General features: G+C 52.1%; 1 protein-coding gene across 7 annotated transcripts in view; it reads right to left on the bottom strand.

Annotated features, from left to right (window-relative positions):
* Sh3gl3 (SH3 domain containing GRB2 like 3, endophilin A3) overlaps positions 1–24,582 on the bottom strand; it is a 41,936-nt gene that overhangs the window by 12,476 nt on the left and 4,878 nt on the right. Inside the window, exons 1-4 of one of the 7 annotated variants that reach the window (XM_090321670.1) lie at positions 10,840–10,999; positions 3,368–3,436; positions 2,570–2,642; positions 1,119–1,262 (exon numbers count right to left, since the gene is read on the bottom strand). In XM_090321670.1, the coding sequence (XP_090177796.1) occupies positions 1,119–1,262; positions 2,570–2,642; positions 3,368–3,436; positions 10,840–10,884 (331 nt within the window). In that variant the 5' untranslated portion in view covers positions 10,885–10,999. Of the gene's footprint in view, positions 1–1,118; positions 1,263–2,569; positions 2,643–2,739; positions 2,838–3,367; positions 3,437–4,640; positions 4,663–10,839; positions 11,000–24,582 lie in introns of those variants that run through there. The other 6 variants (XM_090321667.1, XM_090321668.1, XM_090321674.1 and 3 more) reach the window with 6 other exon arrangements.

The raw sequence follows: 24,582 nt of genomic DNA, 5'->3' as shown, positions 1-24,582 counted from the left end.
ACGAGGGGGAGGTAAAGCCCCTCCATTCACAGCCCAGGGAGCCGGGGTACCCAGAGATACAAAGTCTCTCTTTGTTCCGCCACAGGGGAGCCAGTAGGAACCTGTGACCACTACAGCAGAAGCAAAGCCAGCTGTCTCCCCAGCTGTGGGGCCCCCGAGCCACGCCCCACGCTCCACAATCCTAGGGCTGGGGCTCTCTCAGAGGCCACAGGGGCCTTCTCTGTCTGCAGGCAGAGGGCCTGCTCTGGAGGGTGCTGGGAAATGATCTGGCTGTGCTCCAGAAGGCTTGCCACAGGAGAAGGCAGCACGGGACAGCACGGCTTTCCCACAGCAGCTTCCCGTGTGTGCGTGCAGGCATGCAGGCATGTGTGCATGGGTGTGCGTGTGACTGGGGAGTGGACTCGGGGACTTCTGCTTGCTAGTGGTGCTCTCCACTTGAGTGGCACCTCCCTCTCTTCTTGCGCTGTTTTCGAGGCTGGGCTGGCCTGGACTGTCATCCTGCAGACGACGGGCACTGCATGCCCGGCCCGGTGCCCCTCCCACAGGTGGGAGGGCGGACGTGGTTGAGATGGGCCCAGGGCCAGCCTGGGACCATTGTCTCCCAGTCTCGGACCAGCTCCGCCTCACCTCACTTTTTGTCAGTCGTGGGGCTTGAACTCCAGGCCTGAGCACTGTCCCTGAGCTCTTCAGCTCAAGGCTAGCGCCCTACCACTTGAACCACGGCACCATCTCCAGCTTTTCCTGTGTCTGTGGTTCCGGGAAGTGGAATCCTGGGTGGGTGCGTGTGAGGCCAGCACTGCCACCTGGCCAGGCTCCCGGCCCCCTTCACCTCACTTGTCAAGAAGGAAATGTAAGTAGGATCTTGTGACGCAGATGTGGACACCAGCCACTGTCCCACATCAGATCTGCCGGGCCCTCCGTGACGACCTACCGAGAGACACGCTGATCCCAGGAGACGAAGTTTCCCGAGCTCAAATCCGGAATGCGTCCTGCCACCTGCCTCAGTGGAGACAAGAGGTCCTCCCGCCCAGTGCTCCCGACAGGAAAGAATGCCGGTGACCCCACCGCGCTCCCCGCCCGGCCCAGGGGCTCCTGGGGACCCCACCAGGCGCACTCACCGAAGGCCGAGTCCTCCCCGAGCTCCTTCCCGTACTTGAGCATGCAGTCTCCCAGCAGGCCCTCCGTCTGTGGGTACCCCGTGGTCTTCACCTGCCCCCTGATCTTAGACACTGTGTTCAGCATGCCTAGCTTCGCTCTGTATGCTTAAAGACATCGCCATTTGTCATTTCTTAATGTTAGGGAGGACAGGGCCGTGGGGGGGGGGGGGGGTGACAGGAACATGGCACACGAGAGGAGGCCGCTAGACCTCTGCTACATAGCCAGGTCGGATATAGACACAGACGTGACCCCTCATGCCACCCACACCCCCACGAGTGAGTCAGAGGTGGAGCACAAGGCCATGTTCCTAAGGCAGAGCCAGGGAGACCCAGCCAGGCCCACCCGTCCGGGGAAGGCCCGGCAGTCACTGCCCCTGGTCCTCTCTGTCCTCTGTTTACTGAGCCTTGTGACTTGAGCCCGTGTCTGTCCCTGAGGAGCTCACGACCGGGCTGCCAGAACCCTTGACGTGAGGGGGCCGGGAGAGGAGAGGACATGGGCTGGACGAAGCCCTGGCGAGGCACAGGGTGCCAGGGAAGGGTGCCTGGGGTCAGCTGAGGATGGGGAGCAGGTGTAGCCTACAAAGAAATGAACACAGGACCGAGAGGGACACCAAAGAACTGCACCCCTAGCCAAGGGTCCCATTCCACTCCGCCAGCTAGAGGGGACACGCACTACACTGAGGAACCCAAGATGGTTATTTGCAAAATTCCTTCCAGAGGGGCTGGGAGTGTGGCCTAGTGGTAGAGTGCTCGCCTAGCATGCACCAAGACCCGGGTTCGATTCCTCGGTACCACATACATAGAAAAACAGCTGGAAGTGGTGCTGAGGCTCAAGTGGTAGAGCTCTAGCCTTGAGAACGCTCAAGGACGGTGCTCAGGCCCTGAGCTCAAGCCCAGGACTGGCAAAAAAAAAAAAAAGCCTTCTAGACCGGTGCTTCTCAACCCAGTGATCTTGTAAAGAGTCTGAAATGAGCCTAAGACTCTGAACTGGTTCACTGTGAACTGGTTCTTGGGCATTGTGGCCACAACAGGAAAACATCCTCAGATTAATGCACGGGGTGGAAGAATGGTGGGGTAGGGGGTGGCGTTTCAGAGTCTTAGAGGGAATGGAGCTCCTCAAGCGCCTCAGGGAAGATGCCAGCCCTGCTGCTGCTAAGAGTAACTCTGCACCACGGGACATGAGCCCTGGTCACAAAGCTGCCCCACGGAACGTGACCTTTGCCCACTCTAGTTCCCGTCACCCAGGAGTCACTGTACTTCTTGATGTCACTGGCGGTTCAGGTTTTATGACGTGAACTCTGATTGGGGCGAGGGGGTGTTTCTAGAGCATGTCGGCCCATTGCCAAGCAGCCAGGGAGGTCAGGGCCAGTGACAGCGAGCAGGCAACAGAATGCAGGGCTCTCCGGCCATACCTGGGTTCGGCTGCAGGTACTCAGTGGCTTTGGAAAGAATTTCTGCAACAGCTTTATTGGTGACATCAATTTTCTTAAAACAAGACAAAAACACAGAAATGTCAGTAAACGGCCAGCTCAGTGGGTTTGCAGAACAACAAATAGGAAAGCATTTTTCATTGATTTGATACCTCTAACTCCAATAAACAAATCTAGAGGACAAAGGAATCTTCGCAATATCTTGGGAGGAGGCAGAATCACGTCTGCTTGGGGTAACAGGACATCCGCCGCCTGTGACACTGGAGAACGCTAGTATTAAAGGTTCCAGCCAGGCCCTGGTGGCGCATCTGTCATCTTAGCTACTTGGGAGGCTGAGATCGGAAGAAGTGAAGCTGGAGGCCAGGCCAGGCAGAAAAGTTAGCGAGACCCCTTCCCCACCATTAGCGAGTCCGCCCTGTCACCCTAACTATACAAGGGGCTGGGATGAAAAGGAGCACAGTTCGGGCAGCCAGTGCAGGAGAGTTTGAGACACCAACGCCATGCAGCGTGGATGCTCGTCTCCGGTGTACACCGACTTCCGACCACCACCAGAGGGCGCCAGCGGCTTCACTTCCTTCCTCAGCCCCTGGACTGGGGGGGGGGGGGGGAGGCAGGAGGGGGAGTCTGATTGGGGCTCCATCATGGATCCCTTTTGTATGCATCATCCACACCCGTTTTTAAGCATCCCATCTCTCCTCTCTAAGTACCATCCCTAGCAGACACCTCCTATCACGAGAAACAGAACTTCTACCAGAATAACTAATGAAAAAAAATCCCTACCCTCTCCATGTCCAGAAATTCATCATCCAGCTTCGTTCCTTCCACTCCACTGATTTTCTCACTGAACAGCTGCAAAGTAAACACACACACACACACACACACACACACACACACACACACACACGATTACATATATGGCAACTTATCATAGTTCTTTTTTTTCTTTTTTTTTGCCAGTTCTGGGGCTTGTACTCAGGGCCTGAGCACTGTCCCTGGGCTTTCTCAAGGCTTGCGTTCCGCCACTTGAGTCACAGCACCACTTCCGGCTTTTTCTATATATATGTGGTACCGAGGAATTGAACCCGGATCCTCATGCGTGCCAGGCAAGCACCCCACCACTAGGCCAAACTCTCAGCCCCTCTTATCATAGTTCTTGTCCTGAATTATTAAAACAAAACCTCAGATTTAACTTACTGGACTTTTTTTTTTTAAACTACATCCTTGAAGAAAATTGTTAGGGGGAGGAACCATATACAATGGCACAGGAGACATTCATCTCCCTCTGGCTCAGACTCTATGTACAATGGTGCTAAAAGACACACGGGTCTAGCACAGGGATGAGGGAGGGCCCAAAGAGTCAATGCAGCGTTCACAATGCACAAATTCATTGGAGAAAAGGTTTTGAACAACAGTCGACATAAGTTACTGTAAATGTACTAAGGGGCCAGCACTCAGGTGAGTGCAGAAAAATTATTTGGAGGGCCAGGGCATCAGGACTGAAAAACCACGGGGACCAGGAGACCATCAGGACCTACAGCATTCTCCTGCATCCACACCACCTCCCAGGCCTGCAGGAAGGGAAGAGCTGTGGGCTCTGCCCTCAGAAAGCCTGCAGGTGAGCAGGAACCTGACTGGTGGAGATAAATATGAAAAATAACCCAAGCTGAAGGGCGGTGGGTGTGGCTCACGTGATGGAGCCGCTGTCCCGTGAGCACAAGGCCCTGAGCTCAAACCCCAGCACCACAGTAAATAAGCAAGATAAACTTCACCTTAGATCTAAACCCTAAGGCACACAATTTAAAAAGAAACCACAAAATCACCTAACATGAATTCACTCTTAACAAGAACTATAAACTGAGGTATAATTAATTCCGTTATCTTTTTCTTTCAATAGAACATCAATTGTGTAGAAAACACAGTTCAGTGGAAACAAAGCTAATGTTTTAGAACTTTCCAAGTGTGTGGAATGACATCTAGAACACCAATTCAGATTTTGTGAGACATTAACTTGATGGTATTCATTTGAATTTTATTGGGTTTGTGGTTTATTTACCTTTAATTTGAAATAAAGTTGGACTCTGTGGTTGTCTTAGCACTACATGCATAAGTTACCACGTCCTTGTCAGTGTATACGTATTTAAGTAACAATGGAATGCAGAAGGCCTCAGGGCGAGGGAAGCGGCCGATCCCGCCAGGTCTCCCCCGCCAGGTCTCCCGGCTTGTGAGCACAGGTAGACATCCCCGGGTGTTTCCAGGAGGGCTGCTGACATGGTTTCTAGAAAACCCAGTGGCTTCAATCCACATGGTTCCGTTTCCTCACAGTCCTGAAGATCGTAAGTCAGAAGACAGTTTTCTATCGTTAGCCAGGCTATTCCTTCTGGAATCTTCTAATACCTTCTTACCAGATCCCCTAAGCTTTACTTCATTTATTTTTATTTTCTATCTATCCATCTACCTATCTAATACATTTTTACCAGATCCCCTAAGCTTTACCTCATTTATTTTTATTTTCTATCTATCCATCTACCTATCTCCCATCTTTATCTCTACCTCTCCTCTCTTCTTTCTACTCCCCATCCCCTTCCTCTGTCTCTACAAGACAGACAATGTTAAGAACAAACTACAGGCATAGATTTCCATTTATCTATAAACAATCTGTTTCCTTTTACTTTTAAAGAAGTTTGGAAAACGGAAGAATGGGTTGTCCATAGGGCAACTTTTCTAAGGCAGACAGTAAAATTCAAAAGAGACAGCAACATGTCATTTTTCACACAGTACTACCCCAGTACTCTCCAAGGAGACACAGGTCCAGCACCATGCCTGCCCGGACAGGGCGGCTGTGGAGAGCAGATCTGGGGCCCAGTCCTGGCATCCTAAAGCAAACTGTAGCTCACTGCAGGACAAGAGCCACAGGGCACTTCCTACTTGGTGCCCGCCATTCCCCTGCGATCCCCTGCTCCTGCTCGTCTCCATGCAGGATCCAGATTGCTTCAGAAGCAAGGGTGACGCTAAAGGCGAACTCCTCTGCACCTAAGGGCTTCTACCTAAGGGTTCACGGGAGCCTTCGCTCGGGCAGGCCAGCTCGGGCAGGCCCTGGCACAGACACTGGGGCCCTTCACCTCGTTACCTCATCTGATTCTGTGACTGGACACTTTTCTTTTGGGGTATCTGGCTTTCGTTTCGGGATAGCACTGCTTGTGGGGCTCACATTTTAAGTAGTCCTCTGTAGAGACAAAGAACAGACCGATTGTGTCCCTCTTTTCACTTTAGCTGCCAGGAAGTTCAACACCCAACGTGGTGGCCAGCAACCTAACTCCATGGATCTCTTCACACCTGCGCTCACGTGGCAGACACTCCTACCCACGAGTCTTGACCTTTCCCAGACACGTCCTCCTCCTTGGTCATGACACACGGCCCTTTCATTTCTACTCCTTACCAGTTGCTTCAAATCCCACGTGGAACAAGAAAACACTCATTTAAGATGTTTTTGATCAAATTATAAAATTTTTCATTATGTGTGCTGCTGCAAACATGATGACTTTAGCAAAATAAGAGCCAAACTTGAAAGCTAAAGTCACTTAATGCCAACCGGTCAAGGCAGGAGATTCTGAACTCATACAAGAAAACCTAATTTTGCTTTCCCTAAAAGATACAATATAGAAGGCTATCCACTTAATTTAAAATTCATAGATTGTGAACAATCAGAGGCCCTTTTCTCTCTCGTGAACAAAGCCTTCTATTCCTACGTGAATGGAGCAAAGATTCCTTCTGCTCTCTGTGCATGAGACAGTCAGCGCCGGGCAGGGCCTCGCACACTACACTGTGCGTTCTGACGAGGCCCTCGGATGACGTGTACCAAGTAACAAATGGCACTCTGTGTCTCCAATCAAGAAAGAAAGAACCCATAAGCCTTCTGTGGCGGCCTCTGTTTCCCCTCAGCACAGCACTGGTGCCGAGCACATACATTAACATCTTCATGCCAGCTGAGCGCTGGGCCTGTGCCCGAGGGTGTGGCCCAACGCGGAGGAACCAAATACATGGGCCAGGTCTTCCAGGTGAGGTTTGCCAAGGGTATCAGTTAGGGAGGAGGAGGGAGAAAGAAAGAAAACCTGAAACGACATCCGGCAATAGCAGAGTGAATGATATTCACCCAAGAGCTCAATCCTTCAACTGAAAACATTTCCAGATCATCACGGAGGTGGAACAAAAGTGGCAGACTCTCTAAGGACCTCTTCTCGCTGCCCTCCGGGGTGGTAGGCCTGTCTTTCTGGAGGTGCTGGGGTAAGACAGCAGCTCCATCCTGGGAGATGTGTGCGAAGATGAGTGTGAAACGCCAAAAGAACGGACTACCTGGGAAAGGGGTGCCCCACTGTCCCACTGGAGGCTGGAGTGTCACCACGCCTATTTCTGACTGAACTTGGGAAATGTGAATCTATCCAGGTTCAATGAATCCCAGAGCAGACACACTCAGGCCCTCTCGATCCCGTCTACACCATTTCACCAGAGCAGTCACTCTGCTGTCCTGCTGAGAGCCTGGAGGACGTAAAGTCCTTGCTGGGTGTGACAAGTGTAATTCAGCCGTGCATGAAACAGCTCCTGGGTTTTAGCTGGGAATATTGAAGTATTTGGTGATGAAATGATATGAAACCTTTGGAGAAAAAAAAAACCACCAAGAAAACCAAAGGTGAATCAAAGAGAACAGCAGTGCACTAATCCAGGTCAGATTAAAGATGTACACAGAGTTTTCACTGCTTTCTGCATGTTTGTTGTTTTCATAACAGGTGAAAGCTAAATCTGCCATCGGGCCATAAGAAAGTAAAATTTAAGACTTTCTTATGCTAAAACTGTCATTAATCAGAAGAAAAGAAGGAATACTTCAAATGGCCTAAAACAGAAACATCAGTGCACCGAGGGTAAGATTTTTCTGATGATTGCATGTTGGTCCCAAAGGTTTTAAGGCAATTATGTCAGCAGATGAATAAAGAACAAACTTCTAACCCATATGTAACTCCACTGAAACAACAATAATCAATAGAAAAACTTCAGTGTGGTATAGCTTACATGTTAGAAAAATTAATAAAGAGATTTACTCAAACATTTTTCTGGTGAAATTTTCAATGACAAAAATAAGGAGCCAATAGGAATTTAAAAAAAGGAGGGAGCGGAAGAGGAAGAGGAAGGAAAGGAAGAAGGGAGCCAGAAAGGAAGGAAAAGATGTTCAGGGCAACACTTCAAATCTGGGTACTGACAGCCCATGCCTGTAATCCCAGCTACTCAGAAGGAAGATCTGAGGATGGAGGCTTGACGTCTCCCCAGCCAGAATACACCGTGAGATCCTTAACTCCAACTAACCACCAAAAAGCCACACAGGGAGCTATAGCTCCCTATACTCATCTAGAGTACTAGAGTTGAGCAAAAAACCTAGTGGGAATGTGAGGTCCTGAGGTCAAGCCCCAGGACTGCACAAAATCTACAAAACCAATTTTAACACAATAGTCTCTCCCAGCAGGAGACATCAGAACACAATGCGATAGCTACAACTCCATACATAAAACTCATAGACCACATGGCTCTTCACGACAGAAGGCGGCTGGTCAGAGGCTCAACTATGCCAAGTTTCAGGAAACATATGGCATGGGCTTCTTGAACAAGGCACTGACAGAGTAGGAAACAGCAAGACGTGCATGCCAAGGGAACATCAGACATGCTTAATGGAGGCAGTGGCACAAGGGTACAGGGCTGTACAAAGACAGACAAGATACAAACGTTCAGATTTTTCTTTATGTGATGAACAGCAGTGTGATTCGCGGATGAGGAAACCAAACCCTGCGGGAAGCTCAGTTACTCTCCAGGGCCACACGGTCTGGCAAACGGGTCTCGAGACCTCTCACTCTACACTCCACATCCCACCCGTAGTAAAACTCCCTGCTCCACAGCCTCGCACAACCTTCAGAGCCCTGAAACACCATCTGTCCCCACAGCCAGGGGCAGCAGCCAGGCAACCCCTTCTCCAGACACCAGAGCTGTGGGGTCTCCACAGCCCCAAGCTCTGCCCCCTAGCACCAAGGTTTGGTCTGGAAGTTCTACCTCAGAGCACTCCACTTGGAACGGAACAAAAGGCACTCTTCATGAACTTGGCTTACCAAGGTCTAGGCAGGGGCCAAAAAGAAAAGACAAGCGAAGAGAAACTCATTTATTCTCCTATGTGTGCCCATTTCCACTCCCGCTTCTTCCAGACAAACCTGAGCATCCATCCACCACAGAAAAGCAAAGGAAACAAAACAAGGGAGGGTTTGACTTTTAAGAACTCAAATCCTCACTCTTCCAGACCAGGTATGGAGCTTTATTTTCATACTATGAAACTTCTCTATTGCAGCCTAGCCTAGCCACCTTATTTCTGGCCCACAGACTTTCCTGCCCAGGCTGGCTTTGAACCATAGTCCCCAGATCTCCACCTTCTGAGCAGCTAGGATCACAGGCATAAGCCACAAGCACCTGGTTCTAATGCATTTTTAAAACCAAATTCCAAGTCTAGCCTGTTACATTTACCTTTTGGAATAAAAAGTTACCAATATTAAGAACTGTCTGAATTATATTGTACCTTCTAATATATATTTTTCAAATTCAGACCCATTTGGTTTGATCGTTTGTCCTAACATTTTGACTTTCAAAAAATTAAGTGTTCAGGACTACATAGATTTCTGGATTAATTTATCTGTGTGAAAGGCGCAAGAGTGCTTTACCTAACATATTTTCCAATGCATCTAAGAAAAAAGTTATGGATTCCACAAAGCATTTTTTTACCTTCCTCTCTAATGAGAAAGTCATTCTGGAAAATGACCTCAGTTTTGCCATAATCCTGATTCCCATATACATCAAAGATCCATGAATCACCTTGCCCTTCTCTGAAATGCTAAGTTACTCAGGACAGACAAGTGCACAGACACAGACACACACACACACACACACACACACACACACACGCCACATGCACACACATACATATGCACATATATACATGCAGATACACTCATGCACACGTGCACACGACACACGTACACACAGTGACACATGTGCACACAGGTGTGTGGTTTACTTAAGTATAATTCATATACTGTAGAATTCTCCCGCAAAAGTGCCCAACTTAGTTTTTGGAGTAGTCCGAGCTGTGCAGACATCGCCATAATCACGTGTAGAGCAGGAACACTGGTTCTAAATCCTCCCCCTCTAGCCCCAGGAAAGCCACCTCTGAACTAAAGCCCACTGCTCAGGTGTTTGAGAACATCTGGTGTTCCTTTATTATTCTTATTGCTGTAGTAGCTCTCTACAAAAAATCCCCCACCAATCTGTTGCATGGTGAGACTTCTTAGAAAGACTTGTAGCACAAATGAAACACGTATCGACTGGGCACGTACACCACTGCATCTTGCCAGGAGAACACATGAGGTCTTCCTTTCAAATGAAGTCCCACCTGGATCTCAGCTTGTGCAAAAGGAAAAAAAAGAAAAATAGACACAATAGACACTCGGGGCTTCTGCCGGCTTCACCTTTACCTGGCTGGTCCGACGGGGTGCAGCCCAGCCATGCACCACGCGTGGAATTCCCCGTGCCACCCCCGGGAGGGCCGGCCAGCCGCCCTCGGGCCGGCCAGCGCGGGCCCCGGGCCGCCCGCCCTATCGCCCCGAGCTCCACGGCCGCGCTGTCCCGGCCCCGGGTGCGGCGCAGGCCTTTGCGCGGCCCGCTTCGGCCCTCACCAATCCCCAGGCAGGCTGGAAACCTCCCCGGGCGGCGCGGGGCGGCGGCCTGCAGACCCCCGGCCGCGGGCGCTCCGCGTGGGCTCCGCGGAGGGGGCGGCGGGGCTGGGCAGGCCGGGTCAGCGCGTGCGCTCCGCCCCGGCTGCCGCCGCCCGCGGCCCGAGCCCGCACCGCCCTGGCCGGCCCGCGCGGGGCGCAGGCTCGCGCGCAGGCGCCCCCGCCCTCAACCGACCCGCCGCCGCTCCGCGGGGAGGCGGGGAGCCGCCCGGACCCGCTCCGCGGCGCGCGGGAGCGGAGCGCGGCCGGCCGGGCCCGGCGCCAAGCTCCGCATCCCCGGGGCCGCGGCGGCCGCGGCGGCCGGGCGGGCGGGCGGGGGACCCGGGCCGAGGCCTCCGCGCGCGCCCCCGCGGGCGCCCGCCACCGGCCGGGCGGGGACGGGCAGAGGCGGCCGCGCCTCCCGCAGGTGAGGCCCGAGCGGAGCGGCCGCCCGCGCCCTACCTGGCTGGCTTTGTGGAACTGCTTCTTCAGCCCCGCCACCGACATCTCGACGGCGCCCGTCCCCGCGGGCTGCTCGGGCCCGGGCGGGCTGGTCCCGGGCTCGGCCGGGCCCCGCGGGCGCGCGGCGCTGGGCAGCGGGCGCCCGGCCGGTCCCGCGCGAGGGCTCGGCGGCCTCCCGGCCCGGCCCGGCCGCGGCCGCTGTCACCGCGCACCTGCGCGCGCAGACGGAGCGGGCGCCGAGGCCGCCGCGCGCCCATTGGCCGAGCCTCGGCGGTATGCAAATGAGAGGGCGGGCCCGCTCGCGCTCCATTGTTGCGTGGAGACCCGAGCGCGGGCGGGCGCGCGCGGGCCGGGGAGGGGGGGGCGGGCGCGCGCGGGCCGGGGAGGGGGGGGCGGGCGGGTCCGAGGGCGCTGTTCCCTCTCCCCCTCCCCCCGTCCTCCCTTTCCTCCTCCCCCTCCCCTCCCCAGGTGATCTACGCCGCAGGGGAGCCAGCCAGGAGGATGGCGGTTCCAAGCCAGCCCCGCGGGGAGGCCGGGGAACCGCGGACCCCATGCCCAGGCGCGGGAGGCGGGCGCGGGAGGCAGCGGACGCGGCACCCGCGTGGAGCAGCCTGTCCCGGGCTGGAGGAGGATTCTGAAGGGCGCACACCAGCTTTCCCCCCACGTCGGCCCCCCTGGATCCCGCGGCGTGCAGATGGGAAGAAGAGCTGCGGACACGCGCGGCTCTGCTGCAAGGATCCAGAGGACCCGGCATGGCCCACACTGCGGGGACATGATTACCAGGAAGAAACCATCAACCTGACCTGAAGGTTACACATCAACCTGACCTGACACCCTGGGAAGAAACAATCAACCTGACCTGACACCCTGGGAAGAAACAATCAACCTGACCTGACACAGTGGTAAGGTTACATCAACCTGACCTGAAGGTTACACATCAACCTCACCCTGACGCGGTGGTAAGAAACAATCAACCTGACCGGAAGGTTATATCAACCTGACCTGACACCATGGTAAGAAACAATCAACCTGACCCTGAAGGTTATATCAACCTGACCTGACACCATGGTAAGAAACAATCAACCTGACCCTGAAGGTTACACATCAATCTCACCCTGACATGGTGGGAAGAAACAATCAACCTGACCTGACACCATGATAAGATTACATCAACCTCACCCTGACACAGTTGTAAGGTTACATCAACCTGACCTGACACCGTGATAAGGTTACATCAACCTCACCCTGACACAGTGGTAAGGTTACATCAACCTCACCCTGACACAGTGGTAAGGTTACATCAACCTCACCCTGACACAGTTGTAAGGTTACATCAACCTGACCTGACACCGTGATAAGGTTACATCAACCTCACCCTGACACAGTGGTAAGGTTACATCAACCTCACCCTGACACAGTGGTAAGGTTACATCAACCTGACCCTGACACAGTGGTGAGGTTACATCAACCTCACCCTGACCCTGACACAGTGGTAAGAAACAATCAACCTGATCTGAAGGTTACACATCAACCTCACCCTGACACAGTGGGAAGAAACAATCAACCTGACCTGACACTGTGGTAAGGTTACATCAACCTCACCCTGACCCTGACACAGTGGTAAGGTTACATCAACCTGACCTGACACAGTGGTAAGGTTACATCAATCTGACCCTGACACAGTGGTAAGGTTACATCAACCTGACCTGACACAGTGGTAAGGTTACATCAACCTGACCCTGACACAGTGGGTAAGGTTACATCAACCTGACCTGACAAAGTAGTAAGGTTACATCAACCTCATCCTGACACAGAGATAAGGTTACATCAACCTCACCTGACACAGTGGTAAGGTTACATCAACCTCACCCTGACACAGTGGTAAGGTTACATTAACCTGACCTGACACAGAGGTAAGGTTACATCAACCTCACCCTGACCATGACACAGTGGTAAGGACCACATCAACCTGACCCTGACACAGAAGTAAGGTTATATCAACCTGACCTGACACAGTGGTGAGGTTACATCAACCTGACCTGACACAGTGGTAAGGTTACATCAGCCTGACCTGACACAGTGGTAAGGTTACATCAACCTCACCCTGACACAGTGGTGAGGTTACATCAACCTGACCTGACACAGTGGTGAGGTTACATCAACCTGACCTGACACAATGGTAAGGTTACATCAACCTGACCTGACACAATGGTAAGGTCCACATCAACCTGACCCTGACACAGTGGTAAGGTTACATCAACCTCACCCTGACACAGTGGTAAGAACCACATCAACCTTACCCTGACACAGAGGTAAGGTTACATCAACCTGACCCTGATACAGTGGTAAGGTAACATCAACCTGACCTGACACAGTGGTAAGGTTACATCAATCTGACCTGACACAGTGGTAAGGTTACATCAGCCTCACCCTGACACAGTGGTAAGGTTACATCAACTTGACCCTGATACAGTGGTAAGGTAACATCAACCTGACCCTGATACAGTGGTAAGGTAACATCAACCTGACCTGACACAGTGGTAAGGTTACATCAATCTGACCTGACACAGTGGTGAGGTTACATCAACCTGACCTGACACAGTGGTAAGGTTACATCAATCTGACCTGACACAGTGGTAAGGTTACATCAACCTGACCTGACACAGTGGTGAGGTTACATCCACCTGACCCTGACACTGTGGTGAGGTTACATCCACCTGACCTGACACAGTGGTGAGGTTACATCCACCTGACCCTGACACAGTGGTAAGGTCCACATCAACCTGACCTGACACAGTGGTGAGGTTACATCAACCTGACCCTGACACAGTGGTGAGGTTACATCAACCTGACCCTGACACAGTGGTGAGGTTACATCAACCTGACCCTGACACAGTGGTGAGGTTACATCAACCTGACCCTGACACAGTGGTGAGGTTACATCAACCTGACCCTGACACAGTGGTGAGGTTACATCAACCTGACCTGACACAGTGGTGAGGTTACATCCACCTGACCCTGACACTGTGGTGAGGTTACATCCACCTGACCCTGACACAGTGGTGAGGTTACATCAACCTGACCCTTACACAGTGGTGAGGTTACATCAACCTGACCCTGACACAGTGGTGAGGTTACATCAACCTGACCCTGACACAGTGGTGAGGTTACATCAACCTGACCCTGACACAGTGGTGAGGTTACATCAACCTGACCCTGACACAGTGGTGAGGTTACATCAACCTGACCCTGACACAGTGGTGAGGTTACATCAACCTGACCTGACACAGTGGTGAGGTTACATCAACCTGACCTGACACAGTGGTGAGGTTACATCAACCTGACCTGACACAGTGGTGAGGTTACATAAATCTGACCTGACACAGTGGTAAGGTTACATCAACCTGACCTGACACAGTGGTAAGGTTACATCAACCTGACCTGACACAGTGGTGAGGTTACATCCACCTGACCCTGACACTGTGGTGAGGTTACATCAACCTGACCTGACACAGTGGTGAGGTTACATCCACCTGACCCTGACACAGTGGTAAGGTCCACATCAACCTGACCTGACACAGTGGTGAGGTTACATCAACCTGACCTGACACAGTGGTAAGGTTACATCAACCTGACCCTGACACAGTGGTAAGGTTACATCAACCTGACCTGACACAGAGGTAAGGTTACATCAACCTGACCCTGACACAGTGGTAAGGTTACATCAACCTGACCTGACACAGTGGTGAGGTTACATCAACCTGACCCTGACACAGTGCTAAGGTTACATCAACCTCACCCTGACACAGTGGTGAGGTTACATCAACCTGACCTGACAGAGAGATAAGGTTACATCAACCTCACCCTGACACAGTGGTAAGGTTACATCAACCTCACCCTGACACAGTGGTAAGGTTACATCAACCTCACCCTGACACAGTGGTAAGGTTACATCAACCTCACCCTGACCCTGACACAGTGGTAAGGACCACATCAACCTGACCCTGACACAGAAGTAAGGTTATATCAACCTGACCTGACACAGTGGTGAGGTTACATCAACCTAACCCTGACACAATGGTAAGGTTACATCAATCTGACCTGACACAGTGGTAAGGTTATATCAACCTGACCTGACACAGTGGTGAGGTTACATCCACCTGACCTGACACACTGGTAAGGTTACATCAGCCTCACCCTGACACAGTGGTGAGGTTACATCAACTTGACCTGACACAGTGGTAAGGTTACATCAACCTGACCCTGACACAGTGGTAAGGTTACATCAACCTGACCTGACACAGTGGTGAGGTTACATCAACCTGACCCTGACACACTGGTAAGGTCCACATCAACCTGACCCTGACACAATGGTAAGGTTACAGCTTCCCAGTGGCATCCCCCCTGCCCACTTCCTGCCACAGCCCTTTACCTGGGGCTTCAGTATACGTACCTCAGATTCAACCCCACCATGGTGGTGAAGCCCAAAGGAACAGAGCCGTCCCTCGAGTGACCCACAGTGGTAGTGCCAGCCCTGACTTCCACGGGTCCCCTGGGAGGGCACTGGCTGTGTGGGAACTAGCCCTCCTGTGCCACAGGAGGTGAACAGGAAGCAGGGGATCTGGGGGGCACGTCTGGCTGGGCATGCAAGCAGCTGTCCTGGGGGACAGGAGTCTGGCCGGAGTGGAAGTCCCGGCTCCTCACCTGGACTGTGGCTGTCCAGGGAGACGCTGTCACTGTCGCAGGACTCATGTCCACCATCACCCTCAAACACGGTCTGGGACTCATCTGGTCTGCGGACGCCCCTTAGCTAGGGAGGCGCTGGCCCCGGAGCCCTCTGCCAAAGCAGCCTATCATCCTCACCCACACACCACCTGCTGAGCTCTCTGGGAACAGGTGTCAGATGCCATAGAATGCAGGGAAGACCCCCATTTCTCCGGACCTAGAAACAAAATGTACTAAAGCTCTACTCTAAAACAAGAACACTTGTTAAGTGACTAAATGTGTTTTCACTGTCCATTTTCCTATGAGCCAAAAAAATAAGCCCCCAGATCGACTTTCTCTTTCTCTTCTCAGGCCCCGTGGAAGAAGAATTTGTGGCAGCCTGTGTTGATGCATTTGCTGCATTCTGCTAATGCAGCAGCTATGCACTTAGCCTCTGGCGTTTCTGGAATCTCCCCCCTTTAATTGCATAAGAAAAAGAAATGAATATCCCTCAAATGATTTGAATGTCCCTCGGTCTGCTGCTGCTATGATTTGGCCTGTAGAGGGCAGCAAGGGACCCACCATGTCAGATGGATGAGTGATTTCTGTCCCCTAAAGCAGCGCCACCATGGGGGACTCCCTGTCTAGAACGTGTGTCTGTTCTCAGTTCTGCAGTGGGTCCCGGGGACTGAGATTCTGTATTTCTCACAAGCTTCCAGGTATCACGGTTACTGCAGGCTGTAGGCCAGATTTTGCCCCAAAGCAGAATGTACCTCTGCCTGTGTCACAGGGAGCCGATAGCCTGTGGACCCAGAGCACAGCAGGTCCCGCAAACCCGATGGAAAAGTCTTGGCAGTGTCTGTGGGACCTGCTGCAGCCTGTGCTCTGTGCCGTGTGTGCCCAAGTTGGGGACAGGGTGACGGCTCAGAGGGGAGAGACATCCCCAGTGAGGTGGCCAGGCGGGCCCTGCAGCTCTGCAGGAGAGAGTCAGGACTGGGGTCATTCGAGAGATGTTGGAGAGGCCATTTGGTATCGCCCAGTACACATTCGGGAGCTTGAAGGCCTTGTACTCTGATGTGACTCTTATTCCACCAAGCGTGGCACACTCTTAGCATGTCTCACAAAGACTCTGGGCTGGGAGGGCGGGTGGCTTAGTAAGCATGTACAGGTCCATCTGACCATCCCATCGCTTTCCTGACTCTGGCCCTCCCTTGGCCCAGCCAGGCTGAGGAATGAGACCGAGGCAGCTGTGGGGGGAAAGGGGGTGTGCCATCCACTTTCCAACCCCCCCCACTTGGTTCAGGCTCTGGAAAGTAGACCCCTGCCCACCTCTGCAGGAACACAGAGCCCTACCTGCACCAGTCAGGGGCTCAGCCACCCTGCAAACTCTAATGAATCACCACAGGTCTTCGCCGTGGGTACGTTCCAGCAGGCACAGGCCGACTTTAAAGTTCATTTCGTTTTAGACAAAACTGATGTAAGCTGTTAGCAACCAGGACTTGAGTTATCAGAGGGCAGGGGTAGACTGAAAGGGGCCACTGTGAGGTCCTGGAACTTCATGCCATTTCTCAGACTGGATGCAGGAACTCAAGGCTCTGATGCACTTAAACCATGCTCCCAGCCCTTTTTCTTTCTTTCTTTCTTTCTTTTTTTTCAGATGGGATCTTGTATTTTCTGCCTAGAGCTAGCCTCAGACTGAGATCTGCCTGCCTCTTCCTTCCATTTAGCGCATACTACTATGGCTGACTTACTGGTTGGAATGAGATCTCAAGAATTTTTAACTGGGCGGGGACTTGAACTACAGTTCTCCTGATTTCTTCTTCACAAATAACTGCTATCACAGGCATGTGCCAGGGGCTGTGCTCTTAATAGAGGTATGTTTTTCAGTATGCAAAAAGAGATGACTTATGGTCCCTAACTTTGAAATAGTTGGACGTTACATAGCAGCAGTTTTTAGAGGGGGAATTAAGTCAGATGATCTCTCAAAGACAATGCACAAATGCGCCAGACTCCCTGCTCCGTGGATCCTCACTTCTGTACAAATGCAAAACAAATCACCAATTACCTAATCCTGGCCACCCGTGTGCATTATATCCAAGGGACTAAAAACTTCAAAAGCCAGCTTTCCTCTCCTGCTTTCCATTCCACGCTGCCCTCCCCTAGTGACACCTATCAGCTGACGTCACCTGAGTTCTGCAGAGAAGATTAAGTCCATGTGGCCTTGGCTTCCTCCACCCCTCATCTAATCTTGAACCCAACCCAGAAACCCACGTTTCTTCCGACTGTGCCCCCCCATTGGGAGATAAGGAGCCACATCCCGCTGCCTTCTCTCTGCAGCTAAAGGCCTCCATTTGGCACAAGCCCCATCACAGTGGGCCAGGCCCTCACCAACACATTTCCCAGGACCTGAAGATCTCAACCCTCTCCCCTCCCCCGGGGATGTCACTAGGATTCTCTTCCAGGACTGCATTCGTCTTATAGACAGTCCTGTTTCCCACACACGGGACCTTCGAGTTTCAGCAGTAAGCTAGGCATTTAGACGTACGGAGAACTGACTGGACGGCGCACTTGATGTTTCTGACTACTTAGGGCCTTCCTAGCGTTACACAGAGACCTCCAGCTGTGCATCCGCAGTATCCAGTCCGGGCCATCTGGGCAGAGCTGCCAGAGAGGTGCCAGGCGCTGCCAGTCTGGGCCCCAGTCTTCTGGAAGAATCTGGAGGTGCCTAGTTCCCTCAGGCCAAGATGGTGATGGTGGTGAGAGGGTAAACGTTCAGTCTGCTGCCCTGGGGGGGCCCTGGCGTCCTCCGCACCCCGTCCACTGGCTCAGAAATAACTTCAGATGTCCTTCTGTTCCCATTATGCAGTTGCTCGCTCAACTTTACCTTCAGACATCCAGTGCACATTTAACACATTCCCAGGGCATCAGATTGGCCTCTTTGAAGTGTCTTATTTCTAGATTCCTTTTATAAAACTCAGTATGAAGCAAGTTTCAGCCAAGTCAATGAGGCCTGGCCCAAAGGTTAGAAAGAACAGATGTTATTGGGCTCGTTTGCCCTTGGTTTTAAAGAAGGAAAATCATCAAGGGTCACCATCCAGGTCCAGTGTGTGGAAAACAGGTTACCAGCATTAACCGCCTGGACTAGAACAAAACAGAAATTCCTTGTGATTGTTTTCCCTCTCCTCCTAGAACTCCGAGACATCACTAATTGAAAAGGGCTTGTGGTATATATAACCCACGCCTTAGGAGAAAGCAGACACTCCTCAGGGTAACAGAAAGCGCAAGGAATGTGATAGGTTTCAGATAACTCCCCTGGAGACCACATGACAAGAACGGGCTTTCCCTGTCCTGCCAGTAGGAGGCTCCCTGTCCTGTCTCCCCAGGAGCCTGGGTAAGACAGTGGATGCTTTCCCTTCCACCAACACCAGGGCCCAGAGCTGCTACATCAGGGAGAAGACAAGGGCATGAGGAATGGGAGCAGGAGGGAGAAAAAGACCCAGGGGGAACTTTCTGGTCCCACTGCTTCTCAGGGAAGCTACTGAGAAGACAAGACACATCTATCCACAGACCAGGGCGCCCAAACTCCTGCAGCAAGAGTAGAGGTCACCTCCCACAGACATGGGGACAAGGTGAGCAGAGCTCCTACCACGCTTCTCCTAACAGCTCTCCATCGAGGAGGCTTTCACCAAACAAGGCCAACACAGACCTACCTCTGCATCTTCCCCAAGCCACCAGGGAGGGAGAGGGGAGAGAGGACAGGATAGAGATGCCAACTGAATTCAGAAAAAAATGAAAACTAATTGACTGAATAATGTTGACTTACACAGGCTGGCAAAGAAGAATCTGCCTGCCTGCAGGGGACAGAAAGCCGCAGAAAAGAAACTGAGGCCCTGTCCAGGGCTGAGAAGTCTCAGGAGGGGAGGTGTAGGGACCTGCAAAGGAAGGAGAGAGTCTGGGGGGTTATGTAGTACATGGCTGAAAGCAGGACTCATACTTTAAGACCTGCGCAAGGAGCAGGGGGTCTCTGGGCTCCTGGCTCAGCACTCTCTTTGCGGAGACAGAAGGCTGCTTCTCAAGAGAGGCCACCAGGGCTCACCACTCAGGGCACTCCACTCTTGGCCTCAGCGTGCAGAGGGCCGTCCCTACGCCACCCACAGCCGTGGAAGTCCAGGATACTGGTAACTTTGTGAAAGAGGAGCGTCTGATTCTTGTAGAATGTTCTGGCGTGCATCCATGATAACCAATGACCACAACCCTAAGTACAAATAAGGAAATTAAAATGGAAATAATAAAGGAGGTAAGTAAAATCATAACACACATTCATGAGCGTCACAATGGAAGTACAGAATATTAATCTCACAGAGAAAAAAAACGTGTGACCTGAGTTTGCTAAGGAGAACTGCAGTCAACAGAGTGGGACAGGAATTTGATTCCAGGAAGCAAACTTTACAGTTGAAAACCATAGAGCAAGCAAGCAGTGTAGAAACATCAATGTTTTACCAAGAAAACGAGGGAGCTGTGAGTTAAAAGCCTGTCCTCTGAGCCGTGGAAATGGGAAGCAGAAGTTGAGGTTTAGAGAAGCCAAGGAAGAAACTGCACATCTGACTGTAAGCCATGGACCAGCATGTGGCTTTTAAAGTCTGTTCATACAGTGCTTCATTGAGAATAAATGACACTTTGCAAAGGAATTTGCTGGCCTCCTTGGGAGCGAAGCGCAGGTGTGCACGTGTGTGTGCTCGGGTGGAGAGGGGATTAGATAGCTGTCTGCTGCTAATGGACAGCATATGTGTGTTCTTCGAGAGGTTCAGGAGATGGATTCCACAAGACCACAGTCTGGGACCAGCTCGGCGGCCGTGCAGAAAAATGGATTGGTTTATTGGCTCCTCCCTTCTCCCATGCAAGTGAAAGGACCTGAGCCCCTAACCCTGTCCCCCTGAATTCCATACAACCGAGCCCACGGGTAGCCGCCCTGGTGGCTCAGCACAGCCAGCAGCTGGGGCGTACGTGGTGGTGTTGCCAGAGACATGAAGGCGAGTGGCAGGGCGGGCTAGCCTCAGGCGCACATCCTCCCGTCTCAGCCTCCCTCAAGCTAAGATCACAGATGTGCACCCAGTTGTTAGTTTTGTCCTGCTGCAGACTGGACCCCGGGCAGCCGGGCACCCTGCGGCCCCACAGAACTTCGGGGACTTCACTCTTCAGGAAGGCAAGCTTCTTGACTTGTGTGCCTGGTCTGCGCCTCTCCGGGGGCCTCCGCCGGGGCGCAGTGGGTTACTCTCCCAAGGATGCGGTCTCCTGACCAAGTAGTCTCACACAGTGATATTCTCATCTCCTTTCATCTTTCAAATGTGAGATCACATCTGAAATGGGGATGGCTGAAGTCAGGATCAATATGTCTCCCCGAGCAGTGCCTACTTCAGAGAACAGCACATCTAACAATCCAGCAGGACTCGGGAGGGCAACTCACGTGTCTCCAGCAGCAGCACCACGGCCTCGTCACCACAGCACCGCATTAGAGGCCTGGATTCCTGGCAGCCCTGATGGACTTCTTCGTAACCACACTTTCTCCTTTCCCCTCCCTCTCTCCCCACACTCCCTGCATGCCACTGGGCAGAAGACAGACACGAGCAGGCACTGGGAAATTGAGGCCTATGTAATTTTTTTTTCTTCTCAAAGAGAGAAGCGGGAAGCCCGCTGAGATGCTGTTGGGTCGTTTCTTTCCCTCCCTTGACTCTCAGATGCCGGGGCATCGCCAGCTTTCTCCAGCACTTCGTTGCTCTTTGTCTCTAAGCACAAAGGAGAATTCAAACTCCGCACCACATAACTCTTACCAAATAATTATTGTTTTGCAACTGGTTTTTAAGAATAAAGCAAGCAAACCGGGGAAATACAGATCACAAGCAACAGGCTTCTACCCTTAAAAATCTCAACATCAACCATAACCAAGTAAAAATGCAAGAGGAAAAAACAATATTCCTATAGCAGCCACAGGTCCTCTGGAGTGCCAGAAAAAAACGGTGAGACACAGTCTGAACTCAGGAGAGAATCCACTTACTATACTCTACCAGTAGGCCCTGGTAGGGAACTCAGCTGCTTCTCCTGCCTCCAACTTTGTATCTGGAAGTCCTGGGGACCAGGACCTCAGAATGTGAATGCACGTGACACGGGGCCTCCATGGAACGTGATTGAATTAAATCAGGGACCCTGGGGTGGCATGCCACCATCTTAAGGCAACCTCTGCCAACCACTCCTACAGACAACACCAACAGCTGGGTGTCCGCAGACCCCCGGCCTAGGGCTCTGAGGTGACGACGTCCAGTCCCCACGGTCTTTGGGGCCCACACTCAGTGGTGCAGTCCTCTCTCTGCTTCGCTTTCCTGTTCTAAACCTGGCCATACACGGTGCCTCGCTACACCAGCGGATTAGAACTTTCAGTCCAGCCATGTAAAAAAGAAGAAGATGGCTTCAAGTTAGAAACCTTCAGTGCTTGAAGACACTTGGTAGAGGCAGAGCTCAGTTTCCCCACCCGTGAATCCAGTCCTCCAAGCCCCTCCATGCCACCCCAGGGCCAGGACAGGGCCTCACAGGCGCTGGCTGAACACACGAAGGTGGACCTGACCCATTGGTCGGCACAGCCGCCAGGCGAGTCAATGCCAAGTTGCACTAATGCACTTAAAAGCCCTGAGCAGGCCCAGGCTGGGCGCTAATGGCCTGGACAGCAGCCAGGAGTTCCCAAGCTTGTCTCCAGCCTGGATAGCCATGGCGTTCCATCTCCAACGGGCCAATGAAGGCACCATGGAGACAGAGCCTGACAGAGCAGCACCCTGACCTCCGTCTCCATTTGTGGGGAAGAGAAGTTGCCAAGAAGGTAAGTGAGACATCAGTGGGGCTTTCCCCAGCATAACGGGGCCCTGGGGCCTTAGGACTGTGAAACGGCAGTGAATGGGGATCGGCGTCGCACAGAAAGACTTGGGTATGTGTTAGCCGTGTTCTCTCGGCCCCCTTCATCATTTGACTGCTTCATCTATAAGCGATAAATGGTATCACCTGTCCTAAAAGCTTGTTGTGGAGAAAGGAGGTGGGCGGTGGGGGGGAGATGTAGTAAATGGGTCCTGGCCTAATAAGTTGTAGCTACTTCTCGACTATGTTATTGATCTCTTTGTTGGTTTGTTTCTTGTTCAGTGGTGCTGGGATTTGAACTCAGGGCCTCCTGCTTGGTAGGCAGGTGCTTTACTGCTTGAACTATACCTATAGGTCTTTCCTACTTCCGTTATTCTTCAGGTTTTCTGCCTCATGTTTTTGTCCAAGCATGGTCTTCAGTTGAGATAACCACTCTTATTGTCAGCTCTTCCCGGTGTCAACCCTGTTCCAGTCCCTGCTCACATTACCTCCAGGAGTTAGAGTGGTAGCTTCCAGCCCAGTGGAATTCAGTTAAGGAACCCGGGGCTGGCTACAGCAGTCCAGCATAAACACCTATAGTGTGTGCACATGTACTTGGGGGAGAAACTTGGCCATAAGATGGGATCTGAGAGGAGATTGAATGCCTTGTATAATGGCCACAGTGCATATCTGATCTCCACTCAGGCTTCCCCAGAGCCCCGGATGGGGAATCCGGGGTCCCCAGAGCAGGGCACTTCCCAGGGATTCTACCCATTTCTTCTGCATCTGCAAATGACGCTGCCCCATTGATCCTTCCCTTCGGAGATCCCATTACCATTCATACTTTCCCTCTAAGAGACCTTTGTGTGAATCAAGTCCGCTACCGCTAATGGTCTGGGTGATGGAAGAGCTTCCTGCAGGCACTTCCCACTACCGACCGAGGTCTCCTGGGAAAGACTGCGACGTCTGCTTGGTGTGGGGGCCACCTCACCCCATTCCCGAGCGGCAGTGCCACCGCATGAAAGCAGTGGCCCTCACATATGGCCAAGTTAACAAGTGAGCATTGAGTCCTGTGTCCAGCTCTGTCCAGTTGAGGCCAATGATTCTGACCAGGAAATTCTTCCTTCTCCTGCAGCTACGGGGCAGAGACAGAGGTTCCAAGACATCCTGGGTTAAAAGTAGCAGAAAAAGTATACTATCCTTCTCTGCTTCCTCTCTCCATTCTGAATTAAATTTTTAAAAAGAACAATACCGCCACTTCCAGGCACCAGTGGTCCCTACGTGCAATCCCTGCTACTCGGAAGACAGATCTGAGGATCACAGTTTGAAGCCAGCCTAAGCAGGAAAGTCCAATTCATAAGACTCTTAGCTACAATTAACCACAAAAAGCCAGAACTGGAGCTGCAGCTTGAATGGTAGAGCACTAGCTTTGAGAGAAAAGCTCAGGGACAGTACCCAGGCCCAGACAGTACCCAGGACTGGCAAAAGGTAAGTAAGTAAATAAATAAATATGATTACAACAACAGCGATGATGATGATGATGATGGTGCTTCATTTCAGGCAGGTGTTATGGTTTTAGCAATGTTTGGACATCAGCGTTGCACTTCAGTCTATGATTTTATAATCCAAAAAATGACTTCATGTGGGAAACATTGGTCCAGTCCGTTCTGCTTAGAGAGGAGTTGCATGCCAAGCAACCCGCTTGCCCACAACACTGAGAGGTTGGTTTCTCATCTGTTTTACCAAAATGCCCCATCACGTCTTCCCAGCCCTGGCACATCCCGTCTGCCTTAGTCTTGGCTCTGAGCATTCTGTCCTCTGCCTCTGCGAACCTCTTCAACTCATCTGTCATTTACAGTCCCTCAATCCAGACCAGGAACAAAGCACACCAGTCACAAAACAATTCCATCTCCACCACAGTTGCTCCAGCGCACATGGGGACTTTTTCTTGCTGGTGGGAGAGGGGACACTGCACGGGGTGGGGGGGGCAGAGATGGCATCTTACTCACTGTGATGAACCTCAAGTTGGCACAGTGGACAACACAAAAGCTTAACAGGGAGGTTGCCAAGCAGGTTCAAAGAAGTAATCAACCTTCTCAAAGCCCCTGGAGAGAATGGGGTGGAGCTAAGGTTGAAGTCTACTCTAAAATGAAGAATGCGCTT

The sequence above is a fragment of the Megascapheus bottae genome, chromosome 30 (assembly GCF_031878675.1).
Source record: "Megascapheus bottae isolate mThoBot1 chromosome 30, mThoBot2.hap1, whole genome shotgun sequence".
Classification (NCBI taxonomy): domain Eukaryota; kingdom Metazoa; phylum Chordata; class Mammalia; order Rodentia; family Geomyidae; genus Megascapheus; species Megascapheus bottae.
This window is presented reverse-complemented; position numbering and strand designations above follow the sequence as displayed.